Source organism: Pagrus major, chromosome 17 (genome assembly GCF_040436345.1).
Source record: "Pagrus major chromosome 17, Pma_NU_1.0".
NCBI lineage: Eukaryota > Metazoa > Chordata > Actinopteri > Spariformes > Sparidae > Pagrus > Pagrus major.
Window position 1 is genome coordinate 19,602,494 of NC_133231.1, and position 24,952 is coordinate 19,627,445.

Sequence of the window (24,952 nt, forward strand, 5' to 3'; positions counted from 1 at the left end):
AAATGGCTCCAACAACATGTGTCCCCAAACTCCCCTGTTACCCCACTAATAGCAGTTTTATAACAGAATTTGAACATGAGAACTAGCAGCATTAAAGACACCTCACTCATAACCGAATTCTGACGTTTACATGAAAATGCCAAGACACCTTTATATTCATGCACTCTCTTTGATGTGTTATATCTTGATAGTCACAGAATATGTTGCAGCGATGCAAACAAAGCCAGTAGATTTCCATCTTAGAGTTTTTTGTAAGAATCCCTTAACTTGATATAAGAGTACTGTAGTATGAACCTGATAAATGACTCTCTTTTGCATGCAATGTTTTTAGAATGGATTGTGTGACTCACTAGTTTTATAGCATAGATTATCCAAGAAAATATACCTGTATAACTTTGCAACCAACCATTTTAAACTTCTGATTAGAGTCATCTTGTATTGTGAGAAGAATACGATTACATTCCCGAGTTTTTCTCATACAGCTATTCAGGCGACATAGTAAGCAAAACAAGTCACTTTTTAATAATTTTGCAGTTCATACACAGAAATAAAAATGTTTCTTTGCAGTGTGTTTACACACAGTACAGTAATTCAGCATCAGAAGCACTATAACGTGTCTTTCTAAGCATCTATCTCACTCGATTTGTGTGTATGAGTGTTTTACCATGACGTAAACTGAGCCATAGCCTTTTAAACTGGCCTCCCTCAGAAGAGCTCAGACAGGATCCTCTGGCCTGGCCCGACCTCCCAGTTTAACGTCACACCAGTGACCCCAGACGACCCAATGTGATGCTGAAACAACGCAGCGGGGACAGTTTATGTGACTGTTAATGTAGGCTATAGTGCTGCCTCACTCTGTTATCACAGAGAGAGAGTCCACACAGTCCTTTTATTCACATGTGATTTTCTTTCTCTGTTATTCTTGAGCGAGCTGTGGAATTGGGCCTCACCACATCGTAAAATACAGCATCTGTGCTCCTTTATGACGTCTGACAACTGCACTGAAATATGTGTTTGCAGTCTAGAAAATATGCCTCTTAATAATGTTTTCTCCAGCCGAAACTAGAAGCTTGCACAGGTGCTTTATGACTTTTGTGGCGTATTCCATAAAGCTTTTTGCTGTGTAATGACGTACTCACGGCATTGATTAGGCATAATTAAAAGTGAGGCTCAATGGGACTGTTCAATACGTGGAAAAATATTAGCAGCACTGTCATTAAACATTATCTGAGCAGGGCAGGTGGCTGCAGACGCACAGTTTAATAGTCCCCTTTTTTTTTAGCTCTCTTATCTCACAAACCAGCTGCTCATGTCACATAGAAATCTGTGTGATTTCCTTTGAAGGGAAAGATGATTTTTCTTTATAATAATGACTGATCCAGAGGAGAAAAATCATTCAGGGTAACACATTAAAGTGTTTTTACAGGTCTTGGGGAGTATTACTGCATTTGGTTTTTTTTTGGTTTTTTTTGTTATTTCTTTTTTTCTTTAAAAGTAGTATAAAGCTTTCTGTGGATCCAGAGGAAATTGCATGTAATCTGATAAATTGCATCCACTGATGTCGCTCAGTGGTGATGTTGCATTGTGGGTAATGTAGGCACTAGGTTTTAAAAAGGAACCAGATATCTCTGGTTCTGCTGTATCGATTGTATTGGTTTTTAAACTGTCTGTAATGAGTCCAACAGGGTTTTAGACCAGTGGAGTACATCGCCCACAATGCAATGTAGCCACTGAGTGACATCATCACCAGTGATGTCACTCAGTGGCTATGTTGCATTGTGGGTAATGTAGTCCACTGGTCTAAAACCCTGTTGGACTCATTACAGACAGTTTAAACACAAATGATCAAAATCAATCCAGCAGAACCAGAGATATTTCACCTCTTTTATTCCACGTATTCTTCTTCCTTTTCAAAACCTGGCGCCTACATTACCCACAATGCAACTTTGCCACTGAGTGACATCACTGGAGACAGTTTATCAGATTAAATGCAGCTTCGTCTCGAGCCACAAAAGGCTATATTGTACTTTTTCACATATGCAGACGTACTCCACAAGACCTGTAAACACACTTTAATATGTAAGATTGGCGGACTAACCCTTTAAGTGCGTATATGTGCGGTAAAAGTTCAGAGCCATTAATCAGATTACAGCTCAGTTTGTGTGGAGGTCAAACGTCACAACACATAACACTTCAGCACAATAGAGAATACAATCAATAATAGATAATACAATAGATGATTTATGCATTTCTGTATCTGTTAGTTGAGTTGTCTTCTGTTTTCATGTGCTGGAAAAAAAAAGGAACATGGAAATAAACTTAGTGTAAAAATGATGAAACAAGAGCAGTGAAGTGTTTCATTCTGTTGATTTGGTGCGAAGCCGGCGAGAAACAAACACGCACAGCCTCCCGCTTTGTCTTCTCCACACGCCTCTGTCTCTCTCTCTCTCTCTGTCACGCTCGCTCCCTCTCCCTCACTTTCACACATACTCACGCTCAAAAGTGCAATCTCAAGCATGTGCACACACGCATACACTGTTACACACACACACACACACACAGAGAGAGAGAGAAGATGCTGACCCCTCTTATTTACTGTGGTACTGTAGTTGTCGAACCAGCAAAACCACCTCTCAGGCATCTCACTTTCACTCCCTCCTCCTCCTCTCCTGAAGCGGCCTCACACTCTCTCCTCCTTCACCCACCCCCCCTCCAGCATCATGATGGGACTAATATCCCCATAGAGATCTCAGTTATAACAAGTTGACCTTCACATTAAAATCTCATCAAGTTCCCATCTCCCTCTCTGCCTCCCTGTCTTCCTCTTTGTCTCTCTCCTTCTGTTTTCTTTCAGCGCTGCTCTGTAAATGCTTTACTGCGCTGTTTTATGTCATTCTCTATAAATCATTGTCAGAATTTACTGTTGTTGCCTTTATCTCTCTGATATACACTCCGGCTGTTGTCTCTTGATACGAGTATCATGTTTTTTTGTCTCGTCCTGGCCTCTGCATCAATACTATGAGCTGTTTTACACCCAGTTTATTCTCTTCTGATGGTGTTGGGGCAGACAGAGTTCAGATTGTAGTTTAAATTTTAAGTTTAAATTTAAATTTTACAGATTTCAGATGCCATAGACTTTTATTTTGAAGGTAGAACATGGCCTGATGTTCTTTGTGTTGCTTTAACTCCACAAAATCAAACAAATCATGTCAAGAAATGTGATTTTTTTGATTCATATAGATCCCTGTGATGATAAAATTAATTCTATTGTGGCCGACGACACCTTTTTAATAGTCTAGTGTGTTTCTAATCCGTGATACAGCAGCAAACAGATGAATTCAACACCTGAATATGATATCTTTAAGACAATAAAGCCACTTTTCTGAACACATAAATCCTACTCGGTTTGTTTTTTTCGTCATGATGTCCACCTGATGTCGACTGCCTGGTTTTAAACTCCTCACCACAACCTTTACTCCAACCTTCATCCGCCTGTCTTCGTGTAACCGAACCTCCAGCGCTCTCCGGTCGGAGTTGTGTGTGCAGTCCATCACTCACTGTCACTGTGACATGATATCATCCCTCTTCATCACCGCTGCCTCCTCTTCCTCTACCTCCCTCGCTCCTCTCTTTCTATCTCGCTTAAATCTCTCTTCCTCACCCCCTCCCTCCTCCCTCTCCCTCTCGCTCATGCCCTGAGGTCAGAGTGTGCTGTAGACTATTGATATCGTTACTAAAAATATAGGATTCCTCCACCAGCTGGCTAAAAATAGACCAAGGGACATGGACCACAGGAGACAAAAGGAGGAGGGGGGCAAGAGGAAGAGGAGGAGAGGGATGAAGAGAGAAAGGAAGAAAGAGAAGGAGGTTACCAGCTGTGCCATTTTTTACTCTTAGTGCATCTGCACTCATAATGTGGGGTTACATTAAAGTGTTGAATGAGGGAGATGACAGTGGATCAGCTGTGTTTTATGCTTCATGTTTGATACTTAATACTGTAAATCTGTAAGTTTGCTACCTTCATCCCTTTTTTCTCTATTTTCTTGATTGTTTCAAACTGAGTTTGTCTTCACTGGCACGATTATTAGTATCGGCCAAGCATTTTGTAAGTCTATAAGCTTTGGAATATGAGTGAAATTATTAAAAAATGTAAGAAAACAGACAGGAAATGTTCAGACGTTGACTTTTCCTATAAGTTTGTGCAATTTTGTGTTTTACAGATGATCGACAAGCTGATAATAAGAGAGTACGTGAGTAAATGTGGAATAATGTGAGGCTCAAGTACACGAGAAATGATGAAAGTGCAGAAAAAATCTAAGAAAACAGATGAGTAATTGTTTCAATCGGTCAAACATCCACTTAATATCACATTTCCTACAAGTTTTTGCATTTCATGTGTTTTACAGGTAATTGACAAGTTGATAATGAGACAGTAAAAGAGTAAATGTCAAACAATTTGAGACTCTTGGACATGAAAAATGATGAAAATGATGAATAAAATTGATAAAAAGGGCTTTAAAGATGTAAGAAAACAGACAAGTAATGGTTTCAATCAGCCAAACATCACCTTTATATCACAGTTACTGTAAGTTTGTGCAGTTTTGTGTTTTACAGATGATCGACAAGCTGATAAGACAGTAAAAATGTAAATGTGGAATAATTTGAGAGACATGGACATGAGAAACGATGAAAATGTAGAATGAAATGATAAAAAAAGGGCTTTGAATATGTAAGAAAAGAGACAAGTAACAGTTTTAATCAGTCAAATGTTCACTTTAAAGCACATTTCCTACAAGTTTTTGCAGCTTTGTGTTTAACAGATTATTGATTATCTGTCATGGAGAAATAATGAAAAAGTACAAAAAAATCTAGAAAACCGACAAGTGATGGTTTCATCAGCCAAACGTCAACTTTATATCACATTTCCTATTAGTTATGGCAATTTTGTGTTTTACAGATGATTGGCACACTGATAATGAGGCACACAAACGTAAATGTGAACAGGTTAAGACTCTTATGAGAAATGTAAAATAAAATAAATAAAAAAGGTAACGTAGATATAAAAGTAATGGTTTCAGTCAGTCAAATGTTCACTTTACAGCACATTTCCTGCCAGTGTGTGTTTAACAGATGATTGATAAACTGTTGATAAGATAGTAAAAATGTAAATGTGAGTAAACCTGACACTCACAGACGTGAGGAATGATGAAAATGATGACAGCATAACGATTAAAACGATAGAAAATGGGTTTGAAACATGTTTGCACACTGCTGCACTACTGTCTCAACACTACATGTGCTCTGAAACATGCACCGCACCACAGTACACCACTGCGACACCGCATAGTATCACTATGACGAGAGACAAATGTAGAAAACATCATTTTTAAAAAAGGATATATACGATAAGAGGAGAAGTAGTCGTTTAATATGCCCCCTCCCTCCCTCTCTCTGACTCTCTCTCTCCCTGCCTCTCTCTCTCCCTCTCTCTCTCTCCCTCTCTCCCTGCCTCTCTCTCTCCCTCTCTCTCTCTCTCCCTCTCTCTCCCTGCCTCTCTCTCTCCCTTTCTCTCTCTCCCTCTCTCTCTCTCCCTCTCTCCCTGCCTCTCTCTCTCTCCCTGCCTCTCTCTCCCTCTATGTCTCTCTTGTAGCCAAAGTAGCTCGCTGAACCAATCCACCGCAGTGCCTGGGACAGATTGAGTGAAAGAGAGAGTGAGGGATTTAGAGGATGGGTAAGGGGGCTTAAGGGAAAACACACAGTATATATAGAGAGAGAGAGGCAGAGAGAGAGAGGGTGAGAGAGGGCGAGAGAGGGAGGGAGACCAAAAAATCCACCAAGCCTCCCCGCTGTGAGGTTTCTTGGCTACTGACGTGTGCGCACGACTCTCGTGGCAGGGTGAGTATCTTTTTCTCCTCTCGGATAACTACAGTTGTGTGTTTTCTTGGCAGTAATTGTGGCGATGACGCCTTTTCCGACCTGACTCAGTCGTTTAAAATGTGTGTGTGTGTGTATGTGTGTGTGTGTGTGTGTGTGTGTGAGAGAGAGAGAGAGAGAGAGAGAGGCAGAGTGTGTGTGATGACAGCTGCGAAAAGAGCAGCATTCATAACGCGTCCTCAAGTCGTGTTCAGCGTAAAAGACAGACGCTCGTCTCCATGTGAGGAAGGCGCACGGGACGAGCTCACTCACATGTTACCTGCGAGCTGCTCTTCGTTCTCTTTTTTTAATTATTATTATTATTATTATTATTGCCACCGTTTCGCCGCTCACATGTTTCTCTGCTCTGTTTATCATCTCCAAAACTCCGCGTGTGAGTGTGTGTGACAGCGGAGAGGAAGAGGAGGAGGAGGAGGAGGAGGGTTTCTGGACAATCCTATGCGCACATCACCTCCCTCACTCACACATGTGCTGTTACACACAGATTCTGGTTTTTGGGGGTTTTTTTTTTACATGCACGCAGTTTGCAGGGAGTGCGCTGTGGATGCTGAACTGTCCGGCTGCTCGGCTTTCTCCGTGAGAAAGGAGAAGAGAGAGAAAAAAAAATGGTGCGAGTTGTGCCGGAGTGTGGCTGCGCAGCTGAAATGCTCTGACAAATCAAACCCACCCATTGAGTCACGATATCTACGTTCATATGAAGTCATTTATTGCCTCTCACCGGCTCGTTTTCACACGCCGCACAGTCAAGGTTGGGGAGTTTTAGCACAGGTGTAGGCGCGTCCCCGCCGTGCGCGTCCACGTTGGGTACTCCTTCCATTTTTTGGGCCAAGGTCTTTCCCTGTGTTAACCTATATCTCCTGCATACACCTCTCCCTCTCTCTCTCTCTCAGCACCCTCTTTCCTCTCGGTGTCTGTCTTCCCTGTGAGGCTGAGAGCTGATGTCAGTCTGTAGATTGTGACAGATTAGAGCGAATTAAACCTTTTGTCCCCCTTGTGGCTCCTATCTAACCAATTCAATTGGCTCATTACTTTCTGGGTGAGGGAGCTGAGGGGCCTGTCTCCGAGCGCTAAAATGGGATTGTTATCACAAATCTTTAACGGGCAAACTGATTTTTTTCGCTCAATCTCAATCTAAAGTCTACAATGGATGTGTCTCCACCAAACACGCCTCCAAATCCGTTAAAAAACCAGCAGGATTGTGCTTTGGACGAGCCACTCAGCCACATCCACTCATTTCTTCTGTGATTCGCACTCCCTCTCCTCCACTCTGGCTCATCCTCCAGCTGCTGGAAGGTGTGATTGTTCATTCACCACCCCTCTCTACACCCCTGGTCATCCTCGTACCCCTCATCCCTCCGTGCTTTCAGTCGCTTCAGTCAGAGAGTTGTTTTTGATTTCACGGAGACTACTTCAAACTCTTTCAATCACACTGGCTCAGACTCTTGTCCAGTCCCAAGTGTCAGCAGCAGCCACTTCTGGGCGACAGCTTTTGATTAGAGAAGAGAAAAGAAGGGAAATTGACAACAGGGCAGCGACGAACTGGTGCGAAACTCAGGAATCCATACAAATCTTCAGTTGTGTCTCAGATGGGGGTGACAGTTTGTAACCTGCCACTTGTGAATCTTGTAGCTCTGTCTTTTGATTGTTGTCAGTCATATTCCTTCTCTCACATCTGTCTGCCTCTCTCTGTGCTTCAACATGCCCAAACTTGTCATTTCTCAAAGGATTTCTGTGATGCAGTCGTGCCTCGCTCACGAGAGGAGCATAGAAAGTGAAGCAACTTCTGTGGTGGTCACGTCTCGCACGATGACTGTCCAGATAAGATGAGGCCGAGCTTAATCCTAAATAGTTCTTCACCAGAATGAAGATTATGACTGTTCAAAAGAAACTCTGCTCAAAGAAAAACCTGAAGAAGAGTAAAGTGCTTCTCGTGTTTTGGACATTAAAGGGGCACTATGTCGTCTTGGAGAATAAATTCAAATTCAGAATTGAAGGTAATAATACAAACTCAGACATGTTTTGTTTTTCCATAAGTGAATAAACAAGCTGTTCTCAGAGGAGCATAAAGTCCCCAGAACACTGTTTGAAGCTAGAAAGGTCAGTTTGTTTATTCAGTTTAATCAGTCGTGAAAACAAAGAGTTTGTTTATTTAGTTTGTTTAGGCATAACAAAATCAGTCGATGAAGATCTTTCTGATTCAAATGTCTTCCCCAAAACTAAGTAGTGCACCTTTAATTTGGTGTCTATCTTCTGTTGTCAGTGTGCCTGATAAATAGTCAATGTTTCGTTATTTGGGAGCATAAGCATGATGTATTTTTACCATGTTTTTATGCAAACAGCTCCCTCCACAAGACAGTGACGAGGTCCAGAAGTTCACTTCTGCAGCGATGGGACATGTGTCAATAATGTGGTTTTGAATGTGATTTACAGAAAAACATACGAGAACCCACAAAGACGGATCCCAGCACTGCAGCACTGCGAACATTTCATTAATGGTGGTCAAACAGGCCCGGCCACAAGTATGCAAATAACAGCTCAGCACAATGGTGATCTGCAGAGGAAACGCTCAAACATGCGTCTTCTCAGACCTTGAAGCAGCTGTGTTACATCAGCAGAAGAACATGCCTGATTTCACTCCTGTCAGCTGCTGCAGGAACAAGACAGTGAAGCTTGAGTAGTTGGATGATTGATCGCTCAAACTGGACAAGTGAGGAGTGAAAAAACATTTCCTGCTACGACAAATATCAATTATAACGTGACAGCAGGGGTCAGACTTTGGTGTAAAAGCTCCGTCCTGTCCACAGTTCAGCGTGATGAGAGTGAAAAACCTTTTTCTCAGGACTCGCTGGGCTGCTGTTCTCGATTTGAATGTCTGAGGCTCGAATGTCATTGTGTATTTACACCTTGTTCCAGAGCGAGCGCGTTCCTTCATGGGCATAATTGGGCTCTTCCAGTCAGTTATTACAGTGTCACATTTCATTTAAAGTGACTGTAGTGTACTTAAATGGCCTGCACAGTCTGTGAGGTGCTATTCACAGCAGGCCGCTGAGAGATGCCGTCATCATGGGCCAGATCCCGCCGACAGAATTAAAGGTGATCCTATTGTTCGAGCTGGTAGTGTCTAATTAAATGAGGTGGATAAGCTGTAAATAGCTCATTAAAAACCTCAGTTTGAACCGTTCAGCTGTTCACTTGTTTTCGGTCATTGTCACATTGTCAAGAAAAAATGTGTATGAGACCTCGGGAAGTTAATTACCATGTGACTCTTGATACATTTGGGTATTCAGCAGTTCAAATTAGAACATATTGCAAAAATCTAGTTTTCTCAAGTACTTTTCTTCATTAAAGCACCAAAATGTAACTGTATGAAGAAAGATGATCGATTGTTGAGTCTCATTCCCAGATGGTCAAATACCGACTCAACAATCAATTACTTTCTCTTGAGGATAATTTTGAGGTACATTATACTTAACTTGAGTATTTCCATTTTCTGCTACATTTAGGATTAGGGTTAGCTACTTTATTCCATTTCAAAGGCAAATATTGCAACGTGCAAACCTCATATATTTTATTGAACAACTTTATTTACTGGTTACTTAGTTTTGTTTAATAATACAAAATATAATCAACAAATAATAAGGAATGTAAAGTTATAGATTTAAACAAAACTTTATCGATAAACTCACAAACTACCAGCAGATTAACTATTTAAAGTAGTTCAGAAACTGTCAAGATTTAAGTGATTAACACATTAATGCATCAATAATTAATATACACTATTTTTGAATATGCCATTCTGCCTAATGGGTCATTTTACTTTTGGTACTTTGAGTAATGTTGATTCTGATACTTTTCTACTTTGGCATTTCAATGTGGAGCTACCACTTTTACTTAAAGCTGCAGTAGACAAAAGTAAGTATTATGATTTTGGTTGAAATTAAAAAAAAAGACCAAATCAAAGACAATATTTAAAGGCGTTATTGATAACGTTCAGCCACCATTGCATTCACATCAGAGCACCGCTGTTCCAATCATCTGACCTCTCGAATGGTTGCCAGTTGTTGTCACTGACGTTGCTAACGCAAGCTGACTGTAGCAAACGTTAACATCGCTACCACTAGTTAGCTAACGTTGGGCAGAACAATATACTTACTGCATACTGTGAAAATCAGCAAATTTTTTAATCTTTATTTTTACACAAACTGGCGACTAAGACACTTGATGCTGACGATACACAGGTACCATGTGATACTGACGGCGTTATACTGTTGGCTGACAAACCTTCTGTCAGAATTCTTACACACAGTTAGCCTCAACAAAACAATCATCTTGGACCCGGCAAACTTTTAAAATTATTAATTCACAGTCATAATAAGGTTTTTAAGGAGAAGAGATACTTTTATTCTGCACATTCCTACAAGCTTGTTATTTTAAAACAATGATTTGTCTCCATAAAAATGTTATCAGTAAGACCTTTGAAGGAAGGCTTCCTTTAAAAACATGTCTGCCTGCCTGTCTGTCGTACAAAACATAACAGCTGAAAATAATCAACGCAACAGTGAAACTACAAGGAAGATATGAGGTCAAATAACAGGTCAGCTGCATGACAGCAATGATCCTCCCAGTGTAACGTGTTAAAACGCTGTATAACTCAACTCAATGAGGCTGATTACTGTAAACACTGACCCCACTCTGTGTTTTCCATACACATATGTGGTTCATAAACTAGAAAGCGGCCTATCGCAGATATATCTGTATAGTGTATGCATTATCCAATATCCATCACTATGTAACTTTTGGTTTTTAGTGATAATAATGCAGAAAAAAGATTCTTGGGGTGATTTAGAGTTAGTAAATTCCCAGTGAACACATTTTATCGTTAAACTGTAAAATATCCTGCATCTGTTACAAATCTTTGTCACAAGTTAAAAAAATGTTTGTGTATCGGCCAAAATATTGATATTATTTTACTCCCTAATATCAGTATCGGCATTGGGCCCAAAAATCGAGTATCGGTCAAGCTGATGATACCAAGGGTCCAAATTAGCAGATGCTAGTGGTTGAACAACAACACATGCACACACACGCACAAAGAGAAGCTCACAAATGCATACAGACAGCATGCTCAAAGGATTTGCACTGAAGTTTTTCCCAGTCAACCAGAACTAAGTCACAGAAAGACCATGTGTGAGTCACACAGGACCCCTCCTCCCGATCTTGATCTGTGTTTGTGTGTGTGTGTGTTTGTGCGTGTGTGTCTGTGTGTGTTTCTGTTATCTATCTCTCAGTTTTTTAAGTCCTTGCCTAACTTCAGCGGTTAGCATCATCTGTTGCTCCTCTCTGACCTTTCCCATGATTGGTCGCCACCGGATGTGTCACAAACGCATCTTTACCAATAACGAGTCGAGACAGGAAGATGGCCTTCAGCTGTTTGCATGTGTGCACATCACATGTCTGTCTCAGTTATTTCCCCCACCGTTCCTAACGACCTCCCTCTACATGACCCCCTTCCAAATTTACCTTCATTTTTGTCTCTGCTGCTTTGACGTGTAACTCCTCTTCTCTTCTCACACCCTTCCCTCCCTTCGTTCTGCCCTCCAGATGAGTTCATGCAGCAGCCGTGCGTTGACCATCCTGTCCACAGTGTTTGGAGCCTGCGGGCTGCTGCTGGTGGGGGTGGCCGTGTCCACAGACTACTGGCTGATCATGGTGGAGGGCATCATCCTGCAGCAGAACCAGAGCATGGAGGTGAAGATGGCGCTGCATTCAGGCCTGTGGAGAGTTTGCTTCGTGGCTGGTAGGACGATACATGTTTGAATATTCTCACTCAAAAATGAAACGATGACTGTGGAAGACACGTGCACACACACACACACACACACACACATACAAACAATGCTGCTGCGTGTGTGTGCATGTGTCCACAACATCACAGCGACAAGCACACAAAAGCAGCCGAGTGAGAGAGCAGAGAGGGGAGAAAAGAGAGAAAGCGAGCTCCTGGCCTCTAGAATCATAGCTGTCACAAAACATGAGTGTTACCTGAGAGCAGGACTACAGACGCCACACATGCTGTTTTTTTTCTTTTTGTTGGTTTTGTTTTGTTTCTTAACGCATCACTGACTGTGATCCTGAAAGCAAACCCCAACATTTTCCTTCATTTCTCTCCTGTGTGTGTGTGTGTTTCCTGTCAGGATCAGAAAACGGGAGATGTGTTGCGTCGGAGTACTTCAGTGAGCCCGAAGTAGAGATCACCACTGAAAACACTGCAAACATCCTCAGTGAGTAAAACATGTGACAGCACATTATCTTCTGTGTGAGAGGCTGCAGACTTCCCCTGCTGGTTGGTTGTGGGTACTGAAATATGAACGTAGCATCAGGGCTGCAAGTGCCAGCCAACTAACTAAAACTAACTAAAACTAAAACTTACAGTTGGGCCAAAAGTAAACACCTTTTGTGTTGTATTGTTAAGATGCAAAATGGTGCTAAGCTCCAATGTTTCCTTACCGACTCACCACAAAGTGTCACTCTGCTCAGAAACGTGGATCCTAAAGAGGCTTTTTAGCTCACAAAAATAAAACAGCAGTTGTTGATTTGTATTATAATTTTTGAAATTTACTTTTTTTTTCACAAGGAACATCTGAACATCTCTCTTTAGATATTTTCTAAGAAAAAATGCCCAAATTATCTTGTTACAGCCTCTCAACTGTGAGGATTTGCTGCCCCTTTTTCGGTTGTATATCACAGTTATATATATATATATATATATATATATATATATATATATATATATATATATATATATATATATATATATATATACATACATATATATATATATATACATACATATATATATATATATATATATATATATATATATATATATATATATATATATATATATATGTTATATATCTTTGGATTTCGGCCGTGTGATGGACAAAACAAGATATTTGTAGTTGTCACCCTGAGCTCTTTAAAACTCTGATGGACATTTGGACACTGATTTCTGATGTTTTATAGACTACACTATTATCAAGGAAAACAAATAACTTCTCTAACATTACACTAATCAGATAAACTGCATTGAAGTAACTCATTTATTGAATTCTTTATTTCTCAGGGACAGTGCATATTAATCCACATTACTGTAAATACGCCAGAATTAGCCAAGAGGCTAGTTTTCATCTGTCGTTCCTGGTCTGGTGTAAAGTTAGCAACCTAATATCAAGAAACAAGTAACAAGTTTAAAGCCACAATCATCATGTAAGGCACGTCAATGACAGTAAAAGCAGGACAAAGACATGGGTAGCAATAAAAGCAGAGCAAATTAGAGATATGAGGACATCATCCTCATAAACAGAGATGTGTTTGTTGAAGAGGTTTATGAGGCAAAAGCAACCGTAAATTGAAAATGTGTTCTTCGATCCAGAGAATCATTTTCTAAAGGATCTGTCATGGATTTAATTCCATTTAAAAATATCAAAAAAGTTAAAATTCGAACTCACATGAGGATTTGTCATTAGTTTATCATTCGCAATCATTTTATTATTGCTTTTTTGAATACTCTACATACAAAATAAGACTACGAAACTCACTGATGTTTCTCTGTAATCTCACAGGTTGCTGTGCTCCGTCATCACTCTGTTTCTCATTGTTATAAAGCAAGTAGATGCTTCAGCATATACAATAAATCTTGTTGAAATCTGTCCATAACTTATACAGTTACTACTGTTGTAATACTGTTTACTGTTTCCCCATCACAGGCCAATCTCCACATAACCTAGCGTACCCTAAGTTAGGGCTGGCCGATATGGACTTAAAGTGATATTGCAATACTTTTAGGCTTTATCACAATACACGATATGTAGCTTGATATTTTGAAATCTCCTCCAAAGCACTTAATAAATGCTACAACTGGGCAACAGAATCAAATATATTTTTCACCAATACCTCGATATCAGTGTCAGGACAATATTGTTGGCATGACTACTACTTTGAAAAAACATTAAAGGAAACATAATCTGCTCATTTTCAGGTTCCCAATTTTATTTTTGGGTTACTACTAGAACAGGTTTACATGCTTTAATGCACAGAAAACACATCAGTTTTCTCATACTGCCCAGTGCTGCAGCTCTGTATTCCCCCCTCTGTCTGAAACGCTCTGTTTTAGCTCCTGTCTCTTTAAGGCCCGTCCCTCCTGAATCCCCAGTCTCCTCTGTTTGGTCAGCTCACACACGCCTGAGCCAGGACCACTAACAACAACAGCAGCTGTGCTAAATCAAGTCTTATGCGCCAAATTAGCCAATATAGGCATAAATTATGCAAATGTGTGACATGGTGACGTAGTGTGATGTCACAAAGTCACAGAAGTAGGGGCGGGACTACTGACAGGGCATTTCAGGAGCAGTGTTTTCTGTGGGAGAGAGGAGCTTCTGTTGGTGCAGACTTTGGCCTTTTTAACTTTAAGACCTTTAACATGCACAATAATCTATGCAACACACTGAAGGTAAAGGGAAACAATGAAAAACCATGATAGATCTCCCTTAACACAATACATTTTTGATAAATAATCATCAGTAATGTGGATGTAAGGACTAAGCAGGTAAAGACAAGTATTAGAACAAGTAGAACAGTCTGGTAACAGCCTTTAAAACCAGGAAGAGACAACACTTAAACCATCACAAAAACAAAATAGATTCACATTTTACTGCCTCTGATTTCTTTAACTTACACTATTTAGGGTGCAGAGATGATGTCATTCACCTCTCCCAGCAGTTTAAGGACACATCCCATCAGCTCAGTATAACACCGTGACCTCTCCTCCCTACAGAGATGGTGCGGACAGCCACGCCCTTCCCGATGGTGTCGCTGCTCTTCGTCTTCACGGCCTTCGTCATCAGTAACATCGGACACATCCGGCCTCAGCGCACCATCCTGGCCTTTGTGTCCGGCATCTTCTTCATCCTCTCAGGTGGGACCCATTACTCATGTCCAGCTGTCATGTGTGTGATTGATGACGGCAGCACTGGCGTGTCCTATGTGTCACACATGAAGACGCTCCATCATGGCTCTATTTTTAGTGTATGATGCAGGTGTGGCATCAGGAAAGGTGACTAGATTAGTGAGAGTTTCCTGTCGTGCAATTATTTAGCTTCATGCGAGTGTTTCTTTGCATTCGTGTGACGCACAAAGCTGAAATGATGAACTTGGGATTGCAAAAACTGTGAAAATACACTGCAACATTCCCACAGCATCATGAGCAGCTCTTTCAGCTGCATCAGTGTAGTTAACCTTCTTGAACAGCAGGTGGCTGTAACGCTCCCGTTTGTCGCCCTCAGTGTGTTAATAGTAAAGACTGTCAGGAGCCAAATTGGAGCTCATGTTCTCTGCAGGCTGTTTCACTTGACGTGTTTGAGGAGGAAGCAGCAGCGCAGGGCTCAGAGGAGCATCAAACCGAGGCTGCGGCGACAGCCCCGACTTGCAGTGGCAGGGACTCGCTGATAAACGGGGTTGCAGGATAATAAGTGTTATATAACAGGGGGGTTATATAATGTTTATAGGCTGCGTTGGAAGTGTCGCAGTGTTTTCCTTTATGAGGTATTTTGATAATAGGGTGATAACAAGGGGCAAGTGTATCAAATTGCTTTGCAGCGGTTAGATATTCTGCTGCACTAAGCCTCTCTCTCTCTTTAAACACTGTCTTCCTCCTGCCCTCCCCTCCTCCCTCCTCCTCACCCTCAGCTCCTCAGTTCTCTTTGATTTTTTTCATTTCTCCCCCCTCTCAGTCGCTCTCCTTCCTCTCATTTCCTGCTTCGTTGAGAGTGTATTCCCTCAGTGTTCACTGTAGATGTGGTGGTGTTTGTTATGAGCCCATTCTGCTGGCACCACTGACTCGATGGTCTGGTGAATATTGCAGTTTGGGTCGGTCATGTTCTGGTTAATGTGGCAGAATTCAGTACAGCAGCAGCAGCAAGAAACACAGCATGGAGCCACAGCTGTTGAAGCACAGTCAGAGGTCGATGTTTTACCCTCTCTGTCTCTTTCTGTGTGACTTTTTTATCTCTCATTCAAACACACATCTTCAATATACACATGTACTTGAAGGCACCTCCATTTCTTCCTCCTTTTGACTCACTTTCTTCTCCTCCATCTGCTCTCTGCGAGCACATGCATGCGTGTTTCCCTCCCTTTCCTGCTGTTACTTATTCAGATGAAGATGTACCTCTGCTGCATGACTGACAGCAGCATGGTTTCTGCATTTTCCACGCTTTTCAATTTTAAATCGACAACACACAACCTCTTAGCTGGCATTTATGTGAAGGACGTAACCACTTCACAACCCTGTGGTACATCTGAATGTTGCAGTGAAAGCTAAAAATACTCATTTTCTTGCTGCTTACAGCATGCAGCTTTCTCTGAATATTGATTCTTCGATGTCGGCCATATGTTGCATCTCATGCATTTAACATGTAGAAGGCAGGGCGGAGAGCATGTCAGTGTTCTTGGAGGAGAGGTGGGTGTTGCCTCAGGGTGAAAGAGGTTATTCTTTCAGTACTTCAGTTCTGCTTCTTCATGTAATAATTATATTGTGACTTTAACACACTGATGTTGACAGGCATGCTGCAGCTAGAGTTCTTCCTAGATAGTCTTAAAAACTTTCACATTGTACTTCCTTTCAATCTTACCACGTCTTTTATGAATGTGCGTGCTCAGTCAAGTAATCAAAATATGACATTACAATAAGACAATTAAATTAAGGGCACTTTTCTCTCGGGAAAAGTAAAGATTAGTTTAGATGAAATGAATATCTGCAGGCAGTCTTGTCTCCTAGAAACTAAATTTTTATACTGCTAATGTGAAACAGCTAATCATCATAATGAGAAAATGTTTCACTGAATGTGTTTCGACCGGTTGAGGATGTGACTGGGACCAAAATGAGTTCTGCTTAAATTAATGGATTTGTGGTTTGGAGTCAGTGTTCAGAACGAACCAGCCAAGTCACAAAATGTTCACTCAGAACGATTCTGCCAGATTCTACAGAAGAGTCCAAATCTAATTTGGTTTCCTCTGCAGCATCCTGCATTACGGCATCCGCATGAGGCAGCTGAAGCCTTGTTTAACTTTTTATGGTTATGTTTAGGTACTTCAGTTTAGGGAAAGGTGGTCCTGGTTAGATATTCATAAAGTCAGACAGAATTTGAGGAATGTTAATTATGCAAATGCATGTTATGCAAAATTGAATTATCGACTCTGACCTCATACGATCACCGATTACATTACCTTAAATCGCATGTGATGAGGACCAGTTAAGAAATGTGAAAGCCCTTTTCTTTTCTTTTTTAAATATTTTATTTATTTATTTTCCAGGTGTAGAAAAAGACAAAACATTTAGACAATTACTAAACAGAAATGTCATCCCTTTGTTCCCACCCCTCTCCCCAAAACAAGGGTAGAAAAAGTGAACAAACAAAGAAAAACAAAAACAACAACATTATTTCACAACAATGGTTTCCATGACATTACATTGTGTTTGGAAAGAATATAAAGGAATAAATGTTTTATCTGAGCCCTTTTCAACACAAATGTCACCTACACCTCTTTATGGTTTGCGTGCTGTATTAAAAAAAAGCACCACTTGAAAAAATTGCAGCTGAACATAATCTAAGCAGAGCGGGTGTTTCCTTTCAAATGTATTTCGGCAAAATGAATTAATAAACAAAATGTTATTTTTGGACGAGACATGGTTGCTGCAGGAGAGAAGAAGCAAAGACACTTACACAAAGTCCTTCCTGATAAACACACATACAGAAAGGACATAGAGGAGAAACAAGAGGCAGCCGAGCATGACAATCAGCAGGTCATCTTGACAAGAGGAAGCTACATGGAGTCGGATTAATTGCCCCCAGTGATGTCATTCAGTGGCTAAGTTGCATTGTGGGTAATGTAGTGTTAACAGTCTGGAGTTTATCAATCTTTATCTGTCACTATGATACATACACACTCTCTCTGGTCTCCCATCTCTTTAATAATGTTAGCATTTTTAAGGCTAATTGCCCTGCGTGGTCACTCCACATCCCATCGCTCTCTCTCTGGCTCTGAAAGCCTCCACACACTGCTGCAGCCGTCTGGATCGCTATATAATGACCTCCGTATCGAACTTTCCTCCTCTCTCTGACTCACTGTCATTGTTAATGTGCCGTGTGCAGGCCTCAGTCTGGTGGTGGGCCTGGTGCTCTACATCTCCAGTATTAATGACGAGGTGATGAACCGACCGAGGGAGCCCGAGCAGTTCTTCAACTACCACTACGGCTGGTCCTTCGCCTTCGCTGCCTCTTCCTTCTTACTCAAAGAGGTCAGTATGGGCTGTGTGTGTGTGTGCGAGTGTGTGTGTGTGTGTGTGTTAGAGATGAAATAAATATGGATGAGAGAGACAGGGAGTGAGTGCATGTGTGTCTGTTGCATTGTGTGCGAGCAGGTAAGATGATGAGTATTCTGTTTGAGGCATCAATGGGTATGACGCATGAATGCAGGGTGTGTGTGTGTGTGTGTGTGTGTGTGTGTGTGTGTGTGTGTGTGTGTGTTCATGCGTGCAGCCATGCGTGGTGCAATTCCATGTGAGTCCTCCGCTCATCTTCCCACCTCCCCTCCCCCCTCTGCTCCTTCTGCCTCTTCTTCCCATCATCAGCAGCACTGCTCTTAATGTGCTGCAGTGGACACTTCAGCGTGAACTAACCTCCTCCTCCTCCTCCTCCCCTCCTCCTTCTCCTCATCTTCTCTCCGCGCTCTCGTCTCCTCCTGTTTCCCTTTCAATCTGTTTCATACGAGATTAAAAGAACTTAAAGGACACCCTCGTCTTTCTGAACCCCTCCCAATCAAAAGCACCTACTTACACCTCTTCACTTTGTACATTCCTTTAAACACTTCTTGCCTATCAGTCACTTTTAATCTCATTCCCCCAACCATCACTTGTTACTCTCTCTTTGAAAATGTATTTGTCTCTCAACTCGATTTATTTATGTAACCAAATCCCTCTCTCCCTGTCGCATCTTATCTCCCCCTCATCTCCTCTCACTCACTGCTCTCAGGGGGCCGGGGTGATGTCAGTCTATCTGTTTATGAAGCGCTACGCCGAGGAAGAGATGTACCGCCCCCACCCGGCGCTCTACCGCCCCCGCCTGTCCGAGAGCAGCGACTACAGTGGCCAGTTCCTCCACCCAGAATCCTCCTGGCCCCCGCCAAAGAGAGGCCGCAGCACCTCCGAAGCCTCCAGCGACATCTCCATCCAGCTCAACCAGGCGCCCCCGGCTCCACCCAAGAGCAAGCTCCAAGTGGGAGGCCAGGGCAGCCCACCTTCTGGGTCATCGTCCGCAGGGAGCTACCAGATGCCCCCGCAGTCTGCTGGATACCCCACACACACCCTGACCAGGTCCTCACATCCCCAAGGGCAGGCTCTTCCCATGGCCATGCCTCCATCACCAGTACCTCCACCTCACTATCACACACACATGCACATGAGCGCCTCCCCCTGTTAGGAAGAGGGAGCATCCGGGAGGGAAGGAGAGACACTGTGACTCCTCATAATCATGAATACAGGACATTTAGATGATGGATGAGAGTGAATGCTGAGCGTAGAGCACAGATCTTGTGAGGGAGAGGTGATCAAACATAAAAAATGTAGCGTTTGGAACAATATGGACCAAGGACAAAGAAGGTTTTGGAGACAGGGTTGTGAAGATTTTGCAGAAACTGAAAAATAAAGACAGGAGAAGAATGGAAAGTAAAAAAGAAGGAATTCAGTTTGTCAAGATGAAAAGAGGGAAAAAGTGTTTCCTAGAAAGACTTTAGAGGTTAGGTTGAGTGGCAGAGCAGATATAGGGGAGGGAGAGTGAGGCAGGAGGAGCGAGGGGCTGCGGTATAATACGAAGATACTGCAGTGCTGCAGGAAATTTGTATGCACTTGGAAATGTACAATGCAAAACACTGATCACAGAGACTGAGGATGCACATAGTTTTATACATGCATAATTCATGCCTACACATGGACTATGTCCCTTTTTACCAAAAGGTAAATGTAGTAAAATATATTCTGGTCTTCTCTGAATTTCTTACATCATCAACCCAGTTTCATAACTCACAATGTCAAAGGAGTGTTATTAATATTATTAATTAAAGATTATTAGTTAACAATAGCTATTCTGAAATGAGAACACTATGTGAATGTTGTAAAAAAAAAAAAAATTCAGACAGAATTGGATGATGTTCTGAAATATCATGAGGAGAAATCAACTTTATGTTTTACATATTTGTTTAAGATACAAATTTTTAACTTCTTGTACATAAAATTGCACACGAGGACTTCTCTATAGCTGTTGTAAATTATGAATGAAGCTTTGGCACAAGTCACATCAAGAAAATGTCTGACTCATTCTGCTTTGGATGAAGATTCTGCAACAGGCGTACTACAACTGACAACACACCCTCTGGATGCAGCGCGCGCTGGCGTGAAGGAGGAACCAGCCGAGGCTGATACGGCGGTCTGATGCCCTCTACTGGCCACCGTTCAGCACTGACCCCCGACCAGCCACCTGGGCTCAGTTCACTCCTTCTTCATGCGCTCTTCCTTCACTCCTCACTGTGTGTCAGTTGATGGTGCAGCACAGATGAGGTGGAGCTGTTGTCAGTCCAGAGGTGGAGTCAGGATGAATGTCAGGAGACATTTAGGACTTTTCATGCATCGAGTTAATGCTTAAATGCTTTAAAGACTGGTTATAAGTATTTTTAAGCCTCAATGCTGTTTATATATCTGGAAAAAAAATCACATGATGAAAGTATTGATTACATTTTCACGTACTGCTCAAGGGACAATACAACTGTTTGTGAGATGCAGGTCCTCTGTTTTTGACAATACACAGACAAAGTAGAGAGCGCAGCTTTAATCCCAGCATCTGAAGAAATATCTTTCTTGTGTTTAGGGCTACAGCTGATTTATCGATTTATCGTTGAAATGTCACAAAATACGGCTAAATGTCCCGCAGCTGAAGGTGATGTATTCAAACTGCTTGTTTTAGTCTACCGACAATTCAAAACTCAAAGATATAGAAAAAAAAACAAGCTCAAAAGCTGTCCAGCTACTTCGCCAAACAATACAAACCCAGCTAAGCAAATTTAAGTCAATTTAAGTCATTCTTGTGATTCAATTCCACCTAAGCACTTGTTTTTGACTATTTTATATGCATTAAGTTAGTGTTAATAAAGAAATAAGGGACTATAATGAGTTTCTGCCCCTTTTACTCTCTAACAGGGGTATTTTGAGGTCACAAAATAGCATTTTTTTTTTTGCCAGGCGCCTCAATATTTCCTTAGAAAAACATGTGGTAAGTGCTCCTTTTCAGTGATATTGTTATCTAATTTAAAATGGACCATGTAGGACCATATGATGTGGACCCTTTGTGTTTTCCAGCCAATAGGGGCAGTTACAGGTCATCTGCAGGCTTACAGAGCTTCTGACAGCTGGAGAAAAAAAAAGCGCATAACCTTTCAACCATGTCTGTCCTTCAAATGGTTCGACAACAGAATTGAATTTGAATTGACTTTACTTTGGGCGAGACTTACTGTAGATGGTCGTTTAAAGATAATTGTACATACATTTCCAGGAATGGTAACGGGTCAAGAAGCTGGAACCTGCACGCGTTTAGCAATTTGCTTGGAAAATGACTAAAACGATGAATCTATACTCAAAATAATGTTTTGGTGAAGGACCTAATCATTGCAGCTCTATACTGTACGGGTTAACATTGTTTAAACACATGTTGGATACTGTAAAGTGTGTCAAGGACAAAAAGTTAGTCCTGATGATAAAAATGTTGCATGTTACAGCAGATATCAGATGGGTCAGAGTAGCACTTTCTCTAACATTGTAGCACATTTAGGGTGTTTTAACCTACACTTTGCCATGCACTTTTCACCCAATAAGGTTATATTGTGTTTTTTTTTTTTGTAGTAACATTTATTGTCAGATGCTCCAGAAACACTGGACAGTGTCTCCAAGATACATAATAATAATCTTGATTTTGAATTCTTCTCGAGACGAGCAGGACCTGCACATCAGAAACAGTCGTATTTAATCTAGAATAGTTACTTCTGTTTGTTTGTTTGAAGGCACGTCATGCAGAGATATATGTCAGTACGATATCTCTCTGTAATGAGAATCAAACCACCGTGTCATTGTGTAATAATGGCTGGTTTTCATTATCACTGTGATGCTGGAGAGAGGGAAACACACTGACGTCCTGCAGGAGATGTGTGGGATGGTAAAAACATATAGAATATATAGAGAGAGGGTGATATCATCGTATACTTTCGCCTTCATGCGGGGTTTTGTTGTCGACACCGCCCTGCTTTGTGTTTATGCAGTTGTTCATATTGAGGTGAAGCCCAGTGTAAGTGCCTTGCTCAAGGGCACCTCAGCAGTAGCTGTCAAAGAAGATCAAAGTTTTTCCCCTTTCATTTCCCGACCAACAATTATTTTCCATTCCTCATCTGTAGGACCGTTCGATGATCATTCGTTGCCTCTTAAACTGCGGCAGAATTTCTTTCCCCTTTTTCATCTCTGTACCTCTTTGTTTTTCCCTCTCTACCCCAGCTTCTTCTTTTCTTTGCCTCTACATGATTACATAAAAAGGGTGTAGCTGTGCTCGCTTCTGCATAAAGCCTAGACTTCTTGCACATGACCATCTTTGTAAAAGACAAAATGGGTAAAAAACAAAAACAAACGCTTTTAAACGCTTCAACGGAACTGATGCTGTATAATCTTGAGTTATATAATTCAATAGCAGTCGTGATAAGATCACTGTTCTTGAGAGTGTTTGACGTGTGTCACTCACTCTCCTCTTAAAACATGAATAAAACTTTCAACGTGGTTTAATTTCAACCTGTTTGACCTCTCTTGTCATCTGGATTTATGTTGTATGTTGATCTTTTTTTCTATTTCTGCTATAAAGGAGTCTGCATTTTAAGGTTAGAAGTGAAAAACAAGCCTCCATTTTGACATTAATTTGCACTTTTAATAACACGATCCATAAAGAGAGTTGTTCTGGCTGGCGTCTGTGATGGAGAGAACAGTTGTAAGTGAATGCACACTGCACTGCGGTGAACCACTGGGTGTTAACCAGGCTCCCTCCTCAGTCACGGCAAGCCACCACAGCCTGAGGGCAACAATTGATCAGAGTGTTGTATATGTGTATGCGTTGCTGCGTGACTGCCTGTGCTGGCGTATGTGTTTGCATCTGTGTGAAGGTTGGTGATTGTTTATCATAACCAGCCTTAGTAATCAATTGCGTTAAATTGTAAAATCATGCATAAATTAAACTCTTTAAAATCCGGTCTGTGTTACATAAATATCTTCAGGTGTTAGTTTGACAGAAGAGGCTGTTTTTAGTCAAGGTCAGAAAGAAAGTACAGTGAATGTGGGTGAACTGACAAAACATTTGGAGCAGCGAGGGGGAAAAAAACACACAAACACTTCTCACAAAACTATGATTCCTGTCTTTTATGTTTTATTTTTGAATCCAGAACTAAATGGATTTTGATGCCAAAGCTGCAAATAGTAAATTCATAGTCGTGTGTGTGTGTGTGTGTGTGTGTGTGTGTGTGTGTGTGTGTGTAGGGATGTGGAGTGAGAGGTGTTACATTAGACAGTCAAACATCAAACATCCACAGGTCAATAAAACGAAAAAGCGTGAGCACTCTGCTGTCTGACTTCCAGGAATGAATATTGTATGTCAGTGTGTGTGTGTGTGTGTAGGTGTGTGTGTGTGTGAGCATCCCTCCTGATGAATGAAGCCCGACTGCTGGTGTAAACAATCGAGATTAAATTGTGACTTGTGCTTGTTGTGCGGCCACTTTTTCCTGCAATAATGTGCTTTTCACTGTGTGTGTGTGTATATGTGTGTGCGTGCGTGCGTGTGTTCGCTGCTGTCTGTTCCCTTTGTTTTGTTTGTGTGTGTCTGTGTGTGTGCGTGCGTGGGGTTGAGTGGATCTCTCTTTTCACCATCACCATTACTGCATGAAAGACCTGTCACTCTGTATTAGCTCTCTCCAGCTCTCCCTCACCCCTTTCTGTGTGTGTGTGTGTGTGTGTGTGTGTGTGTGTTTGCATGCCTGTGTGTGACAGAGAGAGAGAGAAAGAGAGAGAGAGAGGGAAAGAGAGAGAGAGAGAGAGGGAAAGAGAGAGGGGGGGAAGAGAGAGAGAGAAAGGGGTGAACTGGGCAGCAAGGCCATTTTAAAGCTATTGAAGGTCATTGTCCGCTCAGTTTTGTGCATCCAGCGACCAGCCGCTCAGCCATTGGCTCCATTTTTATAGATCCGTGTGACATAATTTAGTCTATATCACAACCAGCAGCCATCCCTCATCTTATTCCGTCATTGGACTAAATAATTATGGCAATGATGGTCAATTATCACAGTTATTACACAGCCTGTGCTGGGTTTCTGTCTATATGAACACATAAATATTGACCTGTAGATATTTGACTCTCTCTCTCTCTCTCTCTCTCTCTCTCTCTCTCTCTCTCTGCAGGGCTGCATTTCCCAGAACTACCAGCGCGGCCCTCATCATCATCATCATCATCATCATCACCACAGAGGAAAAGTGTCCCACTGGCGCTCCATCGAGTCACTCGCAAAAAAAAAAAGAAATATATATGTATATATCGACATCAATAACACACTTTCACACACATACATAACCTGGTCATAATAAGCTACTTACAAACGCACATCCCCGCGCGCAGCACACGCTCCAATAAGCACATCCAGACCAATTCCCTCAATATGAAAGAGAGGGAGGGGAGGGAGGGAGGGAGGAAGAGGAGGGGGGATGAAGTCGGAGCTGTGGTCGATCTCATCTGGTGTCGATTCTGACATTATCCGTCGTCATTCCCATCATTGAGGAGTTTTTTTTTTTTGGTGGGATGCGACAAGTTGCTTGCTTCGGGCTCAGTGTGGGAGAAAT

At 41.6% G+C, this 24,952-nt stretch overlaps 1 protein-coding gene across 2 annotated transcripts; it reads left to right on the forward strand.

The window, feature by feature from the left end:
• Positions 1 to 11,535: 11,535 nt before the first annotated feature.
• cacng7b (calcium channel, voltage-dependent, gamma subunit 7b) lies at positions 11,536 to 19,472 on the forward strand. Of its 2 annotated transcripts, XM_073485975.1 has the most exons (6): positions 11,536 to 11,731; positions 12,129 to 12,215; positions 14,771 to 14,911; positions 18,147 to 18,292; positions 19,026 to 19,257; positions 19,420 to 19,472. In XM_073485975.1, the coding sequence occupies exons 1-6, from the start codon at positions 11,536 to 11,538 to the stop codon at positions 19,470 to 19,472; spliced, it is 855 nt and encodes a 284-aa protein (XP_073342076.1). The 2 variants fall into 2 exon arrangements, with proteins under 2 accessions (XP_073342076.1, XP_073342075.1); XM_073485974.1 differs by having other exon boundaries at positions 19,026 to 19,472.
• Positions 19,473 to 24,952: the final 5,480 nt, after the last annotated feature.